This window comes from Oryctolagus cuniculus, chromosome 6, assembly GCF_051225735.1.
Source record: "Oryctolagus cuniculus isolate XC-2025 breed Fujian yellow rabbit chromosome 6, ASM5122573v1, whole genome shotgun sequence".
Lineage (NCBI taxonomy): Eukaryota > Metazoa > Chordata > Mammalia > Lagomorpha > Leporidae > Oryctolagus > Oryctolagus cuniculus.
The window spans coordinates 132,021,589-132,037,932 of record NC_142872.1 but is presented as its reverse complement, the minus strand read 5'-3'; the positions used below and the strand labels follow the sequence as shown (position 1 = coordinate 132,037,932).

General features: G+C 38.5%; 1 protein-coding gene across 2 annotated transcripts in view; it reads right to left on the bottom strand.

Annotated features, from left to right (window-relative positions):
- Positions 1–16,344, bottom strand: part of OXR1 (oxidation resistance 1) — a 796,801-nt gene that overhangs the window by 414,939 nt on the left and 365,518 nt on the right. Inside the window, exon 2 of one of the 2 annotated variants that reach the window (XM_070075402.2) lies at positions 6,386–6,542. In XM_070075402.2, coding sequence (XP_069931503.2) covers positions 6,386–6,408 — 23 coding nt within the window. In that variant the 5' untranslated portion in view covers positions 6,409–6,542. Of the gene's footprint in view, positions 1–6,385; positions 6,543–16,344 lie in introns of those variants that run through there. The other variant, XM_008255818.5, reaches the window with a different exon arrangement.

The window sequence follows — 16,344 nt, the reverse complement described above, 5'->3', positions numbered from 1 at the left end:
CATTAGTACTGTCCCTGAGAGCCAGCAATTTAACAGCATAAATAGGACAGATGGTTTGCAGAACAGTGATTATGATAACACTCAAGAAAAGATCCTGATTTTTTTTCCTTCCCTACTCTTCAGAATAAACTGGTAGTGTCTGTCTCTCCACAGTGTTCTCCTGTTAAATGCAGATGCCAGGGTCCAGCATTGTGGCATGGTGGGTAGAGCCATCAGTGACGCCAGCATCAGTTTGAGTCCTAGCTGCTCCACTTCTGAGCCAGCACCCTGCTAATAGCCTGGGAAAGCAGTGGAAGATGGCCCAAGTGTTTGGGCCCCTGCCACCCATGTGGAAGACTTGGAAAATGTTCCTGGCTCCTGGCTTTGGACTGGCCCAGCGCTGGCCATTGGCAGCCATCTAGAGAGTAAACCAGAGGATGAAAGCTCTCTCTCTCTCTCTCTCTCTTTCTCTCTCTCTGTAGCTCCGGTTTTCAAAACAAAGAAATATATAATTTTTTTAAAAATCCAGATGCCAAAATACAATATGGGATGTTTCAATTTTTCACTGATTCACTAAAGAAAAATTTAGAAATTACAAAGAATGTGACAAAGCAAAGTTTCTAGGTTTCTAATGTTGCATCTTTCTTAACCTGTGGATTCTAAAAGATTATTGCTTTTGGATAAATTAAGTAGTTCAAATCAGTTTTCATCTTTTATTAAGGTGCTATTGAAATTGTGAACATTCATAATAAGATTTTAAGATATGAGCATTACCAGTAAAGATATTTCACCACTTACAAATTTAGTCAATACCTAAATAACTTCAATTCAGACTTCCTTATATTTCGAATCTGTCAATATGCACAACAAGTTACTTTGTGGACTTCTGATAAAATTCTATTAGCAAACTGCAAGTCAATGTTTCTTAGTCACCTAACAGCATATTACTCAATGTTTATGAGAAATTATAACTGGCAAGAGGTCAGCAAATATGATGAGTCTTTTTATAAAATGAAAAAAGGAGCTGAGTTGTCATGGTATTTTCTCAGAAATACATTATTTTCTCCAGGTCTTGATGTCTGCAATCCAGGTAGCTGCAACAATATAGGATCCTGCTAGAGACCCTGAATGGCATACCACCTTGTGACCCAGCAATATCTGCCTAGTTTTCCTCATAGCAGAAGTACTTTTAACAGTAAGAAAGAACATCAGAAGGCAAATGAAAGTCCAACCTACATGGATTAAAGCAGTGATGCCACTGCCATGCAAGCGTACACCCACCTTTACCACATGATGCTGCTACTCATGTCCATCAAATGGGGTGACTGTTCAGTAAAAAGAAAAGATGGCAAAATATCATGCATGCCTGAGTCCACTTTTGTAAAATACATGAATATTCGTGAAAAACAAGATACCTTAGCATTTTAACAGTGGTCTTCTGTGAATAGTAGGACTTATGTCATTTTAAAATTTCTACTCTATAATTTTCTATAATGCTTGACTTCACTTTTAGCATATTTCTTGATATTTAGGAATAAATGCAAGAGATATTTGTCGATTTATGAAAAACAATTCATTTCATCCCATATAGGAAAAGCAAACATCTCTTTTGTTTCCAAAAGACTCCCGACAGACTTTTTAGAACACATATAACATTAGATCAGTCACTTAATTATTTATCAATCATCTGGCTTAGAGATGACCTCTAAGAAGAGGAGTCGGAAGTTTACTCAGCTCTGCATCCCAGGGGCTCAGCATATGGCATGGTAATTATAGAAGCTTGATAGATTTGACGGACCACATAGCATCTTATTTTCACCCAGTGACTTCTTTCTCCCCATACCTGTCTCTCGTTAAATTACTTTGATCTCTGCCAGATGCTGTGCAGTCCAGTCTCTAAGACTCTTTGGGACAAATATTGCATTACATGAAGACATCACAGTGAAAAATATTTTGGGGTGAAAAAATATCATTTGGAGAAAGCAGTTGAGCTTCTACTAGGATCTCTCTCCAAGTACTGATCAACAGGAGTGCAATTAACGTTGAAGCAGTGTAAACCAAGGGTACAGTAGGGGCCATGGGACTAGCAAGTACTTGACTGAGAAATGGAGACTCTGAGTTACAGCGAAGAGCTCATATCAGTTTGGTGATCTTCTTAGGGGCATATTGTGATAAATACCTGGTAATTTCTAGGCTGTAATATAATAAGAAAAACCAAGCCTTATATTTTACAGCTTAGGTAGCGCACTTTACAAATATTCTGTAAATTCAACTAAATTTCTGATGGAATGCACCTCTTCACACTCCCAATCACAGGAAATTAGTGTCTCCCTGCCCGCCAATACCATTCCAACAAGTGACCATGTTCCCAGGTCAAGCCCCATGTCCTTTCAGAAGCCCAAAGATCTCTATTGGAGGAAACTAGGGGAACTATTCCAGCTGGAAGTGGGAACCGTGGCACCTGCCTTGAGGCTACAGGCACAAAGCGAGGGTAACATTTTTGACAGGGGTGAGTCAGGGATCTCATTGGAGCCAGGCTACCTGTACTCATTTCTGAAATCTATTGTTGAGTGCCTATGTCATTTTGAACAAGTTATTTGATTTTATGCACCTCATTTTCCTTATTTATGAGATGTAAGGAACAATTCTTCATTCCTCATAATGTTATCATGAGGGTTATGTGACTTAAAATTGACAAAGTATCTAAAAAAAGTGTATGGTACATGGTAAATGCAAACATTCTCTCGATAATATTAATTTGGATGTTACAAAAATGTATGTTTTCAAACTTTTTATATTTTAGTATATAAATGTTCACAAAAATATAAAAGAGGAAATTGATGACCATTGTGCAACAAAGCCTTAAAGTTCTTTGAGCATCATTCCTTGGCATTATGTGATTGCCTTCTTTGAGCTGTAGATATGGGGGCTTTTGCAATTTCTCTGGACCTTTTCTTGTCTCTTGCTAATTACCTCTGCTGCCAGAAGCAATTCTTTCTCTGAGATCATGCCCAGAAACTGTCCCCTTCTCAAGGGTACCGGCAACTGGTCCTGCACAGCCCTGTGTTTCTAGTTCAGCCAGCATCAGCTCCATCACTGTCTCCCTCCGGCAATCACTTGCTAAACAGGAAGATTCATGACACATCTGTTTATCTCTCCATGTCACTGTTAACAATCGATTCCTACTGCTCCTTTTTCTGAGTGAGACTGCAATTTCTCAGAAACTTGGGAAATTCTAGATTCTATTTCTTTTTGAGATTCTGCATGAAAGAGCCAAATTATTTTATATGCTTTTAAAAAGTAATACCTGTAATTACTAGGCAGTGTTTTCCAATATGTAAAAAGAGAATGTCCTTATACTGGATATTTAAAAGCTGAAAGTATGGCTTGGATAGTTGTCAATATGTCATACAGTATCTTAACCGACATTTTCTAAATTCCTAAGATCAACAAATAGCTTCGAATTCATCCCTCCTAATATTGATTTTCAGAAAAGTTGATTCTTTGCCAGGAAAAAAAAAACAACTTTACACTCTGATTCTTTTTTAAAATTACAAGCAGCTTTTAAACACACACTGAAATCAAAGATTATTCAGAATGCCAGCTATTTAGAGATATGTATCCACATAGGATTTTTCTCTTCTTGATTTTACTTCTATTCCATTACATTTGGGTATATTACATATGGGGATCACAAAGGGCACACTTCCACACACATTCTGCCTTGATGTTGATTTTTAAAATCAACACAAGGATGTGTTTAGATACTATACACAATGTCATTGTGGGCAAACCAAACTGTTAGCAGAGCAAAGTCTGGACTCTCAACTTAGTGCTAACATTAACAAGAAAGCCAAGCAGAGGACAACCTGACCAACATGGAACTCGGATGACTCAAAAAGGAAAACCCAGAGAGTGTCACTCTAACTAATAGCAGTAAAGAAACTGCCTTTAGAGGCAGATATTGATGTCTGCCAGATACATCCCTTACAGACAGCTAATCATGCCGGGTGAACCCTGCCCTGGTTCTGCTGAACATTTGTGGAAGCATGGAACACTCCGCATTAGGGTTAGGTCCTCATCAGACAAACTGCCCAATTAGACACCACGTAATTCCCCACTATCGGCAGAGAACACGCCGATCAGGATGGACAAAGCCTCCTGCCCGTAAGAATCACTTGTTTTATCTTAGATGGATGATCTGTCAATCTAGTTGGCTTTCAGTGTCAGTCAGTATTTCCCTGTCTCAGTATGTGGATTCAAAACACAGAGCCAGGTCATGAGCTATAACAATATCACTGAGTTAATGTGTCTCTGTGAAGAATTCCTGCACAGGACTGAGTTATTATGCATCCCTATTCAAATGTGTACAAGATACTGCTCATCAAAGTATAGATAAGAATGTTAGTAAACACAGAAAGCCTCCAAAGGTTAACAGGAAAAAGAAGGCTAATGACTTCTAAAGTGTCAGTGACAAAAATGAGTGGCTTACTTTGCATATCTTAGATTTACTTTCTTTTGTCTCTCTCTACCAGCACTTGGACAGCTCAAATGCTACTAGGAAGAATGGAGATGTCAAACACCACACAGCTTGCATGGTGTGGTGACACTAGCAAAATAAATTACAAGGTATTTGCATGGGAATCTAATGTGGAACACTAGTTATAGCCAGAATCAAGGGTACTGATGAGCGAAAATATCCAAGAATATTTTTGTAAAAATTGAACCAGTGATGTGAAAATAATTCTTCCACATTTCAGACTTATTAATTCTATACTCCCAAAATTTTAAATTCTCTTTGAGAAGGATAACATGGTTTTACTATTGAGTTACTTGCTTTGCCATTTTCCTGTTATTTCTGCAGCATGCACTTATGGAACATCTACTGTATTCTCAGTGCTATGCCAGACAACTGGGCACAGGATCTTTCTTTCTGCGGAGCTCACTCCATTTAGGATAGCCCTTAACCTAACCATCACATCACATCAATGCAATTGGTACAGAGGAATGCAGAGAGCACAGGCCCCCAGGTTTTGCCCTATGGTGACTGTCCACCATGCCACATCACATACCCTCCTGAGATAAGACAACCTTATTAGTTTTAATCACCCCCCTCCTTGTCCCCTCTCCTCTTTCTTTAGCATGCTGCTTGCAATTTGAAGATTCATGTCCCAAACACATATTTACCATAGATATAATTCCTATAAATAAAAGTGTCAATTTCTCCCAAGGTTCAAATAGAGTCCACATTTTCTATAGGAATTAATTTTTCTTTAAGTTTCAATGATAACTTTATTTGACCAATAATATAAAAAGGAAGTTCTATGCAATTAAAATTGATCATTTAAATGCTTTTTCTTTTTCATTTTTGTTACAGGATATATTTTAGCTCCTATAATTATATATAAAATTTGCAAAATGAGCTCCCCAGCAAGCAGGCCTAAGTATCCAAGGATACATTAAAGGGAGCCTACAAAAATTAGGCCCTTCAGAAATATTACTCTAAATTGAAACAAATAATGTTTTTGTTTGCCCTACAGAAACTACTTATTTAACTAAAAATAAATTTAAAGAACTAAGATGAACCAGAAAGTGACTCTTCAATCTGATGCAATCTATATTTCTAACCCCAAATGAAATGAGATCCTAAGGAAATGGATGAGATCATCAGATTTCCTACATGCACTTATCAAATACTGTGAATTTGAGTAAACAGCACTTATACTAAAAATATCAAGTTCAAACAAATGGTTTAGAATTCATCACTACTAATACTGATTTTCATTGCCATCGAAAAGTTGATTATTTGCTAGGGAAAAAAAACAACTTTACACTCTGCTTCTTTTTTAAAATTACAAGCAGCTTTTAAACGTGAACTGAAAGTTAAAGATTATTCAGAATGCCAGCTATTTAGAGATATGTATCCATAAAGCAATTTTCTCTTCCTGACTTGAGTTCTATCCCATTACATTGGGTAGATTCGTTGAAATGCAAAGTCTGAAGGAAATAAGTACTGATAAGCAAATGTCTGTCCCACCCTTACAGCTGTGCTTAGAGTTATGCTAGCCCTGTACAGGGGACTACTCCAGTAGCAAGGAGTATTGAAAGGATATTTCATCCCTACTCCTCTCCCTGCTGGGGTGTGCTGCATAGACAGCTGTTGAATGTTGCTGGAATTCAGTGTGCAACTTGAACCCTCTCCAGAGTTCTCAGGTACCATAGCACTGAATATGCCCACTTTTTAATTCTAGGTTACTTTCTTCAATCTAACATAGGACAATAATCTCTGTAAACCAGATTTCTAAAGTTCTCCTTTTGCCCAAGTTCTGACAGCACAACTCTCTCACAAAATTTTGCTCAGGATGAACATGCATTTGCATTTAAATTTAGAAAGTCATTCACTCACCAAGACAGATTAGATACAGACATTGCAGCAGCGTGTAAAGAAGTCTTCTCTTGATCTCAAAATTGGAAATCAGTAGGTCAAGTAGATAAAACCCCCGGCAGTTTCAGCTTTGCAACTGGAATGATGCGCTAATCAGGTACTTGGGGTTTAAGATGACCTGTAAAGAAAAGGGATATAGTGTTATCATTCACACCACTTCCAGATACCTTGTCAGATTTATTTCATCCAGGCCAATAGTTCTGTCATGCTACAAGACATACAAAAGAAAATACACTTTTTTTCTTAAATATAGGACATATCACAAACCAAAGACAAAATTAAAATAATCACATGATATACTGAGTGCTTTATCTTTAAAAATCAATTGAAAGGTTAGTAAAATGTTCATTCCCTAAAGCACAGAATGGAGGGGAAGAATAGAATGTGTTACCAAAGGCATCAATTTTTTTTCTCCATAAGGTTATGTCTCAAAATCAATTTTATGTTCCTGTGATATGTGATAAAAGGATCAGAACAAAGATCCTGATTGGCCCCTAAAAGCAGGTATTCAGCCTAGGGGTTAAAATAACCAAATGTTCTATATCAGACAATGGGATCTGATTTCTGGTACCAGCTCATGACTTAACAAACTCCTGCTAATCCAGACCACACACTTGCGTTCCTGCCATTCATGTGGCAGAATTGTACTATGCTCCTAGCTTCCAGATCCTGCCCCAGCACAGCCCTGTTTGTTGCAGGCATTTGGGGAATGAATGAGCAGATAAGAGTGTTTCTCTCTCTCTCTCAAAAAAAAAAAAAAAAAAAAAAAAAAAAAAAAAAAAAAAAAAATTTAAAAACTGCTTGTAAAAGTTTTGATCACATTGAAGGATATAGCAAAACATCATTCAGTACCACATCTGAAGGACTCAGGACTGATATTGAATTACATGGTAATAATCACTGTGTATTTATGTAACATTTCCACATACTTTTTTTGAACATGTTCTCTGCCCTTTGATTTTGAACAAGAGTTTTCTCCTAAGGCCCAGTTAATTCTTTAGTACTATGTTAGCAGTTAAATGTCTAGTTCAGGTTAAATTAAACAAACATTTATTGAGCATGTACTATGTGGGGCCGACACCGTGGCTCACTTGGTTGATCCTCCACCTGCAGCGCTGGCATCCCATATGGGCACCGGGTTCTAGTTCCAGTTGCTCCTCTTCCAGTCCAGTTCTCTGCTGTGGCCCGGGAGGACAGTGGAGGATGGCCCAAGTGCTTGGGCCCCAGCACCCACATGGGAGACCAGGAAGAAGCACCTGGCTCCTGGCTTCAGATCGGCACAGCGCCGGCCATAGCGGCCATTTTGGAGGTGAACCAACGGAAGGAAGACCTTCCTCCTTCTCTCTCTCACTGTCTAACTCTATCTGTCAAACAAAAAAATAGATTAAAAAAAGCATGTACTATGTGCTCTTACGCTTTTCTGGGTACAGTTCAGAAATAAAAATGGATGACACATAAAAGACTGTTCCTTTCCTCAAAGAGTGTTTTGTATAAAACACATAATTATAATGAAAGGGCCAGTGTTCTAGAAGAGGCATTCACCCAGAAGACCTTTCATTCGTAGAGACTTGGGAAGGATTTCTATAGCAGACACACATGAAATTACTACCATTAGATTTGGCCACAAGCCCTTTAATTTTTTTTAAAATAATGACTTAGAAAAGACTGTATTTTTGCTTTCATATAAATAAGTCCCAATCTAGGATGTCCAAGACAGATATGATAACTCCAGGGATACCAGAAACAGAGGTACCTTCTGAGAGTCAGAAAGAGAGAAATCTCCTTTCCAAGTCAGCCCACATTTGTTGGTAATTTTACATATTTGATTTATAATTTACTTTTAAAAGTGTATTTATTCTGAGAGGCAGGGACAGAGAGAGGGAGAAGAAGAGGGAATGGGAGATGGGGAGTAGAAAGAGAAAGAGAATATCTCCCATCAATTCATCAACTGCTTCATTCCCAAATGCCTGCAACAGGTGGTACGGGGCTTGGCCAGGCTGAAGCCTGGAGCCAGGAACTCCATGTTGGTGGCAGGGACCCAAGTATTTCAGCCATCACTGCTGCTTCCTAGAGTATACGTTTTTAGAAAGTTGGAATCAGGGGTAGAGCTCAGACTCAAACACAGAAACCCAATAAGGATGTAGCCATCCCAAGCACAGTGTTAACTGCTAAGGCAAACACCCATCCCCAATTTTAACTGATATAATTCATAAGCCAAAAATATTGTGTCCTACAACTTACCAGTCTCTAAGTACTAAGAATATTATTGACAAAATAGTCTTTTTTTTTTTTTTTTTTTTTGACAGGCAGAGTGGACAGTGAGAGAGAGAGAGAGAGACAGAGAGAAAGGTCTTCCTTTGCCGTTGGTTCACCCTCAATTGCCGCCGCAGCCGGCACACTGTGACCGGCGTGCTGCGCTGATCTGAAGGCAGGAGCCAGGTGCTTATCCTGGTCTCCCATGGGGTGCAGGGCCCAAGCACTTGGGCCATCCTCCACTGCACTCCCAGGCCACAGCAGAGAGCTGGCCTGGAAGAGGGGCAACTGGGACAGAATCCAGTGCCCCGACTGGGACTAGAACCCGGTGTTCTGGCACCGCAGGCGGAGGATTAGCCTAGTGAGCCACGGTGCTGACCCAAAATATAGTCTTTACACATAAAAAAATCACTAACAGAAGCTATCATATGAAATGATGAAAATAATATACACAATGAAAATTGTCCATGTACAAGCACATGTAAGTGACTATATGGGGAAAGAGAAACACCACAATTCCAATGGATTCTAATTTTGGTAGGCCCTGACCACAGGAATGATTTTGGCCTGCCAGTGGAATAAGCAGCTATGAAGATCCATGTCCTGAATCATTCTAAAAGAGGCTTTCAAATCTATCCTGTCCTTGGTTAGTTATGGGCACTTCAAATTCTGCCAACCAGTTAACTTCAAATTTTTATAATCTATATTGACTAATTCTTATCAAGGATTCAATTATCAAAACAACAAAAATAAAGAAATACAAACTGATGCAATTCATCCTTCTAGATATGCTTAATTCTATCTCTAGGTCATTGTATAACTAAATATCATTATTTGATACCTAATCAAATTGCTTTTACTGAATTACACTTTGGAATTTTGCCAAAATTTGCATTGAAAGATGCCATTAAAGAAAATAATAAATGAAGAAGTCAAAAACCAAGCTATGATGATCTTCTGTATACTAAGATAATCGAAAATGAATCTTGATGTGAATGGAAGGGGAGAGGGAGTGGGAAAGGGGAGGGTGGTGGGTGGGAGGGACGGTATGGGGGGGAAAGCCATTGTAACCCATGAGACGTACTTTGGAAATTTATATTCATTAAATAAAAGATAAAAAAAAAAAAAAAAAACCAAGCTATGAAATCTGCTATCTGCTTTAATGGAATATTCACCAACACAAAAATGTTGCCTTTATGAACACTCAAAGAATAAAATTGCACTAGGTTTCAATACCAGAAAAACTATTAACCTAAATTTCTGGTTTGCTTTTATCCCAGGAATATTATTGTAACTTATTATATTTATTTCTTGTATAAACTTATGTGGGAAGATCTGAAAAAAAGTTGTGACATTTAAGAACTACCCAAGACCTCTGCTAACTTTTTCACTTTTTGACAACTTTAAGCTTGTTGTTTTTGATAAACACACAAAGCGACAAATATATGCTGTCACATATATGCTATCTATGTAAATACATCTAAAATTCTCCCACATCCCTTTTTAGAATAAGAAAAAATGTAAAATTAAAGGACCACAATTCCAGATTTGTTTGCTTCTTTTTTTATTGAACTTTTTAAAAAAGATTTGTTTATTTATTTGAAAAGCAGAGTCACAGAGAGAGAAGGAGAGAGAGAGATAAAGAGAGAGAGAGAGAGAGAGAGAGAGAGAATCTTCATCCACTGGTTCACTCTCCAAATGGCCACAATGGCTAGGATTTGGCCAGGCTGAAGTCAGGAGCCAGGAGCTTCATCTGGGCCTCCCGCAGTGGTGTAGGGGACCAAGTACTTGGGCCAACTTCTGCTACCTTCCTAGGCACATCAGTAAGGAGTTGGATTGGCAGCAGAGAAGCAGGGACATGAACTGGTACCCGCACAGGATGCTGCATTACAGGCAGTAGCTTATCTCACTACACCACAATACTGGCAACTGTTAGCTACTGCTGTTGTGGTTTTTTTTTTTTTTTTTTTTTTTAACTTTTAATTTACTTCATAATCACAAGCTTAATGCTCTACTAAATAAAGAATTCAACAAGTAGTAAGTAGAAAAACTACTGTTCCCCAAGAGTATAGACAAGGGCTACAAACAATAATCAAATCTCAGAATGTTTTCTTCTTGAGAATGTAAAAGTAGCACAGAAACAAACTATATTTCAGGATCTTAGATCAAGTCATATGCACCTGTTGTTGTGTTAATAATCCAAAAATGATCGAATATTGCCAATGTATGTTATACAATTTAATGAGTGAAGGGTAAACCAAGATAGCCTCAATGTTCATCTCATCCTGATGGACTTTAGACTCTAGGTTTCTAATTTCCCTATTTTAAGGCCATTTCCTTCAGGAAACTTGCAATGGTAAAATTCTTTCCCTGTCCCTTTGACATGGAAACCTTTGAACCCTTGCCAGTTTTTTTTTTCTTTTTTTAATTTAAGGTATACAAACTTCATGTATTTCATAAATACAATTTTAGGAACATAGTGATTCTTCCTACTCTATTTGCCAATTTTATAAACTAGGAGTGTCGTTGCAAGGACCCAGCAATTTCTTTGAGCTGCAACTAAGGATGGAGGTAGAGCCTGTATCTTTCCATCTCTGTGCGAAGAAAGGAACCTGAACAATAAATGCCAATTTGTAAGCCCAGACAGTTAAATCTCATTGGCCAACCTCACTCCACACACCTTCAGTACTTACCTCTGGCTCACCCCAGTGTTTCAAAACCTTTCTGCTTTTTCTTTTAGCAGAGTTGTCTTTCTCTTCTATTGCAATAATATTGAATAAAGTTTTTTTTGTCTGTTTAACTCTCTGTGGTGCAATTTTTCTTTGACAAGATGCAGTTTTTAGTCCTTAATTTCCTAAATGCTGGCAAAATCCTAAGAATTCGATCTTTCCTCTAAGTCTAAAACCTCTGAAAACTATCAACTTGGATCTCAATAAGCATATATTATATATAGACTTGAGAATAAATGTTAGAGATTAGCATTTTTCTGATTTTAAACCTATGTTTATTAGAAGCAAATATTTAAACACAAAAATTCCATAGTGAATATTCACATTGATTACAATAATCAGTCTGACATTCATCTTACAGCATTTTTTAATTTTTTTAATTTTTCAAAAATATATTGATTTATTTGAAAAGCAGAATGACAGAGAGAAAGGGTTGGGGAGAGGAAGGGGGAGGGGAGGGAAGGGGAGGGAGGAGAGAGGGAGAGGGAGAGAGAGACAGAGAAAATGAGTTCACACCCAAAATGACTGCAACAGCTAGGACTGGACTAGACTGAAGTTAGGTTCCAGGAACTCCATTGGGTTCTCCCACAAAGGTGACAGACACTCAAGTATTGAGCCATCTATTGCTGCTTCTCTGGCACCTTAGCAGACAGCTAGATCTGAAGCAGAGTAGGCAGGACGTGAACCGTCCAATATGGGATGCAGGTGATCCACGTCGTAGCTTTACCCACTGTACCATAATGCCTGCCCCTTCTTTTATTTTTATTTGCAACTCATAATTATCCGGTTTATTTAATAAAAAATTTGCACAATCTACCACTTACCAGCCACTCAATAAAATTTACTAAGTTGAACAACAAATAAAGCCAGATATATTACATTTTTAGGTTGGGAGTTTTTTCAAAGCCCTCAGTAGTGGGCTTGTTAGTCCTTCCAATGACATTTGAACGACTCATTGCTTAGCAATGCAATCCTTCCAGAGGAAGCATCTTTAGCTTCTTCAGGCAAGTTTAAATTTTCTATTCATTTTGATGATTCAATCTTTACACAAATCTCTGACACCAGTCCCTATACTTGAGTATGAATTCATGGCATTCAGTCAAAATCCTCACATTACTAAGAGCCACCATCTGCCCCTTTGTCACCAGAGAAAGACAGCTTATCTTTTTGTTAGAGGAAAATTTTCAAAATATCTGGAGTGATTTGACTTCTCAGAGTGCCCAGCCAGTACTGCAAGTTATAAGCATGACACAAATGTTCTCTTTAAGTCACATTTTTAGGTAAATATTAAGCAAAATCACATATGAACTCAATAAAGGACTCTCCATTTAGTACATTTATTAAAAAGGTGATACTCTTAATGAAACAATAATACATTATTTGGGGTGATACTTTACCAAAATAATTATTTCAATGCTTTTATTCATGAATAAGGATTTTAGGCTTCAAATACAGCTGACACTCTAACAAGTTGATTTCTTTGTAATCATATTGCCACTTAGTAATACTAGCAAAGTGAGTAAAATAATTTTTATAAACTGACTTTATTTAATCAAAACAAGCATCTTCATAACCTAGTCCCTTGAATTCACAGATGCTTTTATTTCATAAGCTGAAAAATTCCACAAATATTGATGTAAGTAACCTGCTCCATAATAAATATAGGTCTTGCATATTCTGTTTAAGACAGTAATAAACAGTTGATTAGAAGAAATATCAAGAGTTAAAGGTTTTGACCATAAGCACTGTAAGTAATGAATGCACTTAGGAAATTTTATTCCTTTAGAAAACAGAAATTTTTGATTCTAAAGGGGATACTAAACATTATAGGATAATTTAAACTAGGTTAAACCAATGGTCCACTGGATTTTGTTTTAATGATGTATGGTACAGGCAATGAGGTATACACATACTTGAACTTTGCTTAGGTGACTACAAGAGACAATGGGCATAAAGTGAAGAACCAAAAGCATTAGGTATGGAAAGGATGATTTATGCAAAATATTCAAAATAAATAAAAATCAGCAGACCAGTTATCAAGGAAATATTAGAATGTTTTGAGTTTTATATTGGGTGGATTTCTTTTTATTATTCTATCAAATCAAAGGTCTCTTCCTTTGTTTTTGCTTACCCTATGAGCCAACCCTGTATATATTTCCCAACCTAGACTCCCAATTCTGGTTGAGCTTGCTTGCTTACAATGTTCATTCTTGAGTTTTGACCATACGACAAGGTCCTGATTCTTCTTGCGACCTTGACTTTTCTTTCTATATCTAATTTAGCAATTAAAATATATTAGGAATTAAAATGTATACTAAACATTCCAGGTATTATTTTATTCTTCCAAGTAAACTGCAGGTTTACAAAGAACAGAAATTCTGTGCATTATGTTTAAATTCCAAAGCATCTAGATAAGTAACAAAAACTCTCTAAGTGCTGATAAATTAAGGGTCAGTCCAAATTCTGCCCTCAAAGGGACCAGGAGGGATGCATACCCACCCTGACCTTCTGGCAGGCCAAGCAATCCACCTCCTACAGCTGATAGTAAAATGGCCCTGAAAAGCAGCACCAGCTCCTCTCAGCTACTACTTGAGACAAGTCTTGCCTACAGAAGGACCCAAAAGTAGACAAGCCCATCATTGTCCTATAGGCTAACCTAGGTCCTATGTGGATAATGCAACAGATCTACAATTTGGCTCCTGACTCTCTAGGTTGCAATCTCTGAGATCTTGGCTTGTTCAGGGAAGTATTTGGGTGACACACCTGCCCAAGACCCCACAAACAGGTGTGAAGGTCTTAGACTCAGCTGGAGTTTCCTGAAGCAGGATCTCTGATTCAGTATCAACCCCACTTAGCTGCCGACAATGGCAGTACAGCCTGCCCAAAAACCCATCAGGAGGCTTCCCAGCAACCTGGAGAAAGCCACATCTGTCAACTCAGCCAGAAACAGGTCCAGTCATCTTTTGTGGTGATCCTGGAGGTAACTCCAGCAACTGGGGAATATATGCAACATATGCAAAATATATAAGTAACTCAAATAACTTAATATCAAGATGACAAATCGCCTGATTGAAAGATAAGCAAAGATCCTGAAGACATTTCTCAAAAGAAAACATACAAATGGCCCACTGATAGATGAAAAAATGTTCAATAGTATGAATCATCAGTGAAATGCAAATTAAAACCACAATAAGATAGCACCTCAAATCAGTTAGGAAGGCTATTCACACACAAAAAAAAAGACAAAATGATAACAAGTATTCATGAGGATGTGGAGAAATGGAACCAATACAAGAATGTACATTAGTACAACAACTATGAAAAACAGTATGGATGATACGCAAGAACTTAAAAATAGAATTACATAATCCAGCAATCTCACAGACGAATTTATATCCAAAGGAAATAAATCACAATGTAAAAGACGTATCTGAATTCCTATGTTTACAGTAGCACCATTCACAGCAGTCAAGATAGAGTGTCCTTCAGTGGATGACGGATAAAGACAATGTGACAGGAGAGTATTTCAAACTATTCATGGAAAATGTAATTAAAAGATAAGCTTATTTTGGTGAAACAACTTTTGAAATATATGCATGATTTTTCATATTATATATTTCCACGAACTTTTTAAAGACTCCTTATATATATAAACAATGGATGATAAGTTAGCCTCTACAAAAATCTTATTATTTGCCAGGAGGCAAACCATCTACTTTATTTCTTTGACACCTGATTTTAAAGAAAAATGCCTCATCATTTTTTCTGCATCTCCAGCTGGCCTGGTTATAAGCTAGAGAATGGAGAAGTTAGCCCAAGTGAGTTGTAAAAAGTACCAGCCGGCCGGCGCTGCGGCTCACTAGGCTAATCCTCCGCCTTGCAGCACCGGCACACGGGGTTCTAGTCCCGGTCGGGGCGCTGGATTCTGTCCCGGATGCCCCTCTTCCAGGCCAGCTCTCTGCTGTGGCCAGGGAGTGCAGTGGAGGATGGCCCGAGTACTTGGGCCCTGCACCCCATGGGAGACCAGGATAAGTACCTGGCTCCTGCCATCGGATCAGTGCGGTGCGCCGGCCGCGGCGGCCATTGGAGGGTGAACCAATGGCAAAGGAAGACCTTTCTCTCTATCTCTCACTGTCCACTCTGCCTGTCAAAAAAAAAAAAAAAAGAAAAAAAAAAAAAAGGTACCAGCCAACTGCTCTACTCTGACTCCTCATCTCCGAACTCTGCCTCCTAACTGGGCTCTTGCCTCTATTTCCTTGCATATGCTCCAATATGCATTAAATCCTTTTCCAGAGTGTCACAGGGTCCTTGGGTCTATTTAGTGAGCCACCAGGGTCCCTCTGTTATATCTGACTATTGTTGAGGTTTAATACCCAGCAGAGGAGAGTTTCTATCAGGTGACCATTGCCCCCATTGCTGTAATTCTGCCCAGGGGTTTAGGCCCAACAATTTCAGATGCTACTGAATATATCTGGATTAATCCAGATGATGAAGTCTTGGACTTGAGACACCTCCTGCCCTGACTCCTCATCCCTGAGGCTGGCTTGACTGACAGCCCCACGATTAAACACTTCCAGTATTGGCTTTTGATTTTGGGGCATAAGGTTATTGTCTCTTTTCAGAGCCTCCAATTTTTCTCCCTCTACCCTGTCTCTTCAGGCTCTTATAGAAGCCTCCTTGTAGGTTGTTGCCTTTTATTCTGCCTCCTATCAGATTCTCCTTAGGAATCTCTGGAGGGGGGCCCATATGCTCTGATGGATGCCCTCTCCCATTAAATCTAACATAAGGGTGAACAATCTCCAGTACACTTCTTGCCCCTGGCACATCAGCCCCTAGCCCACAGTCACCCTTGGGATCTGTCTGCCAGCTGCCTGAACCTTTCATTTCAGAGACAGTCCCGAGTAGCTGACTGATGATAAGCGGGCTTCGCTGGCCTAA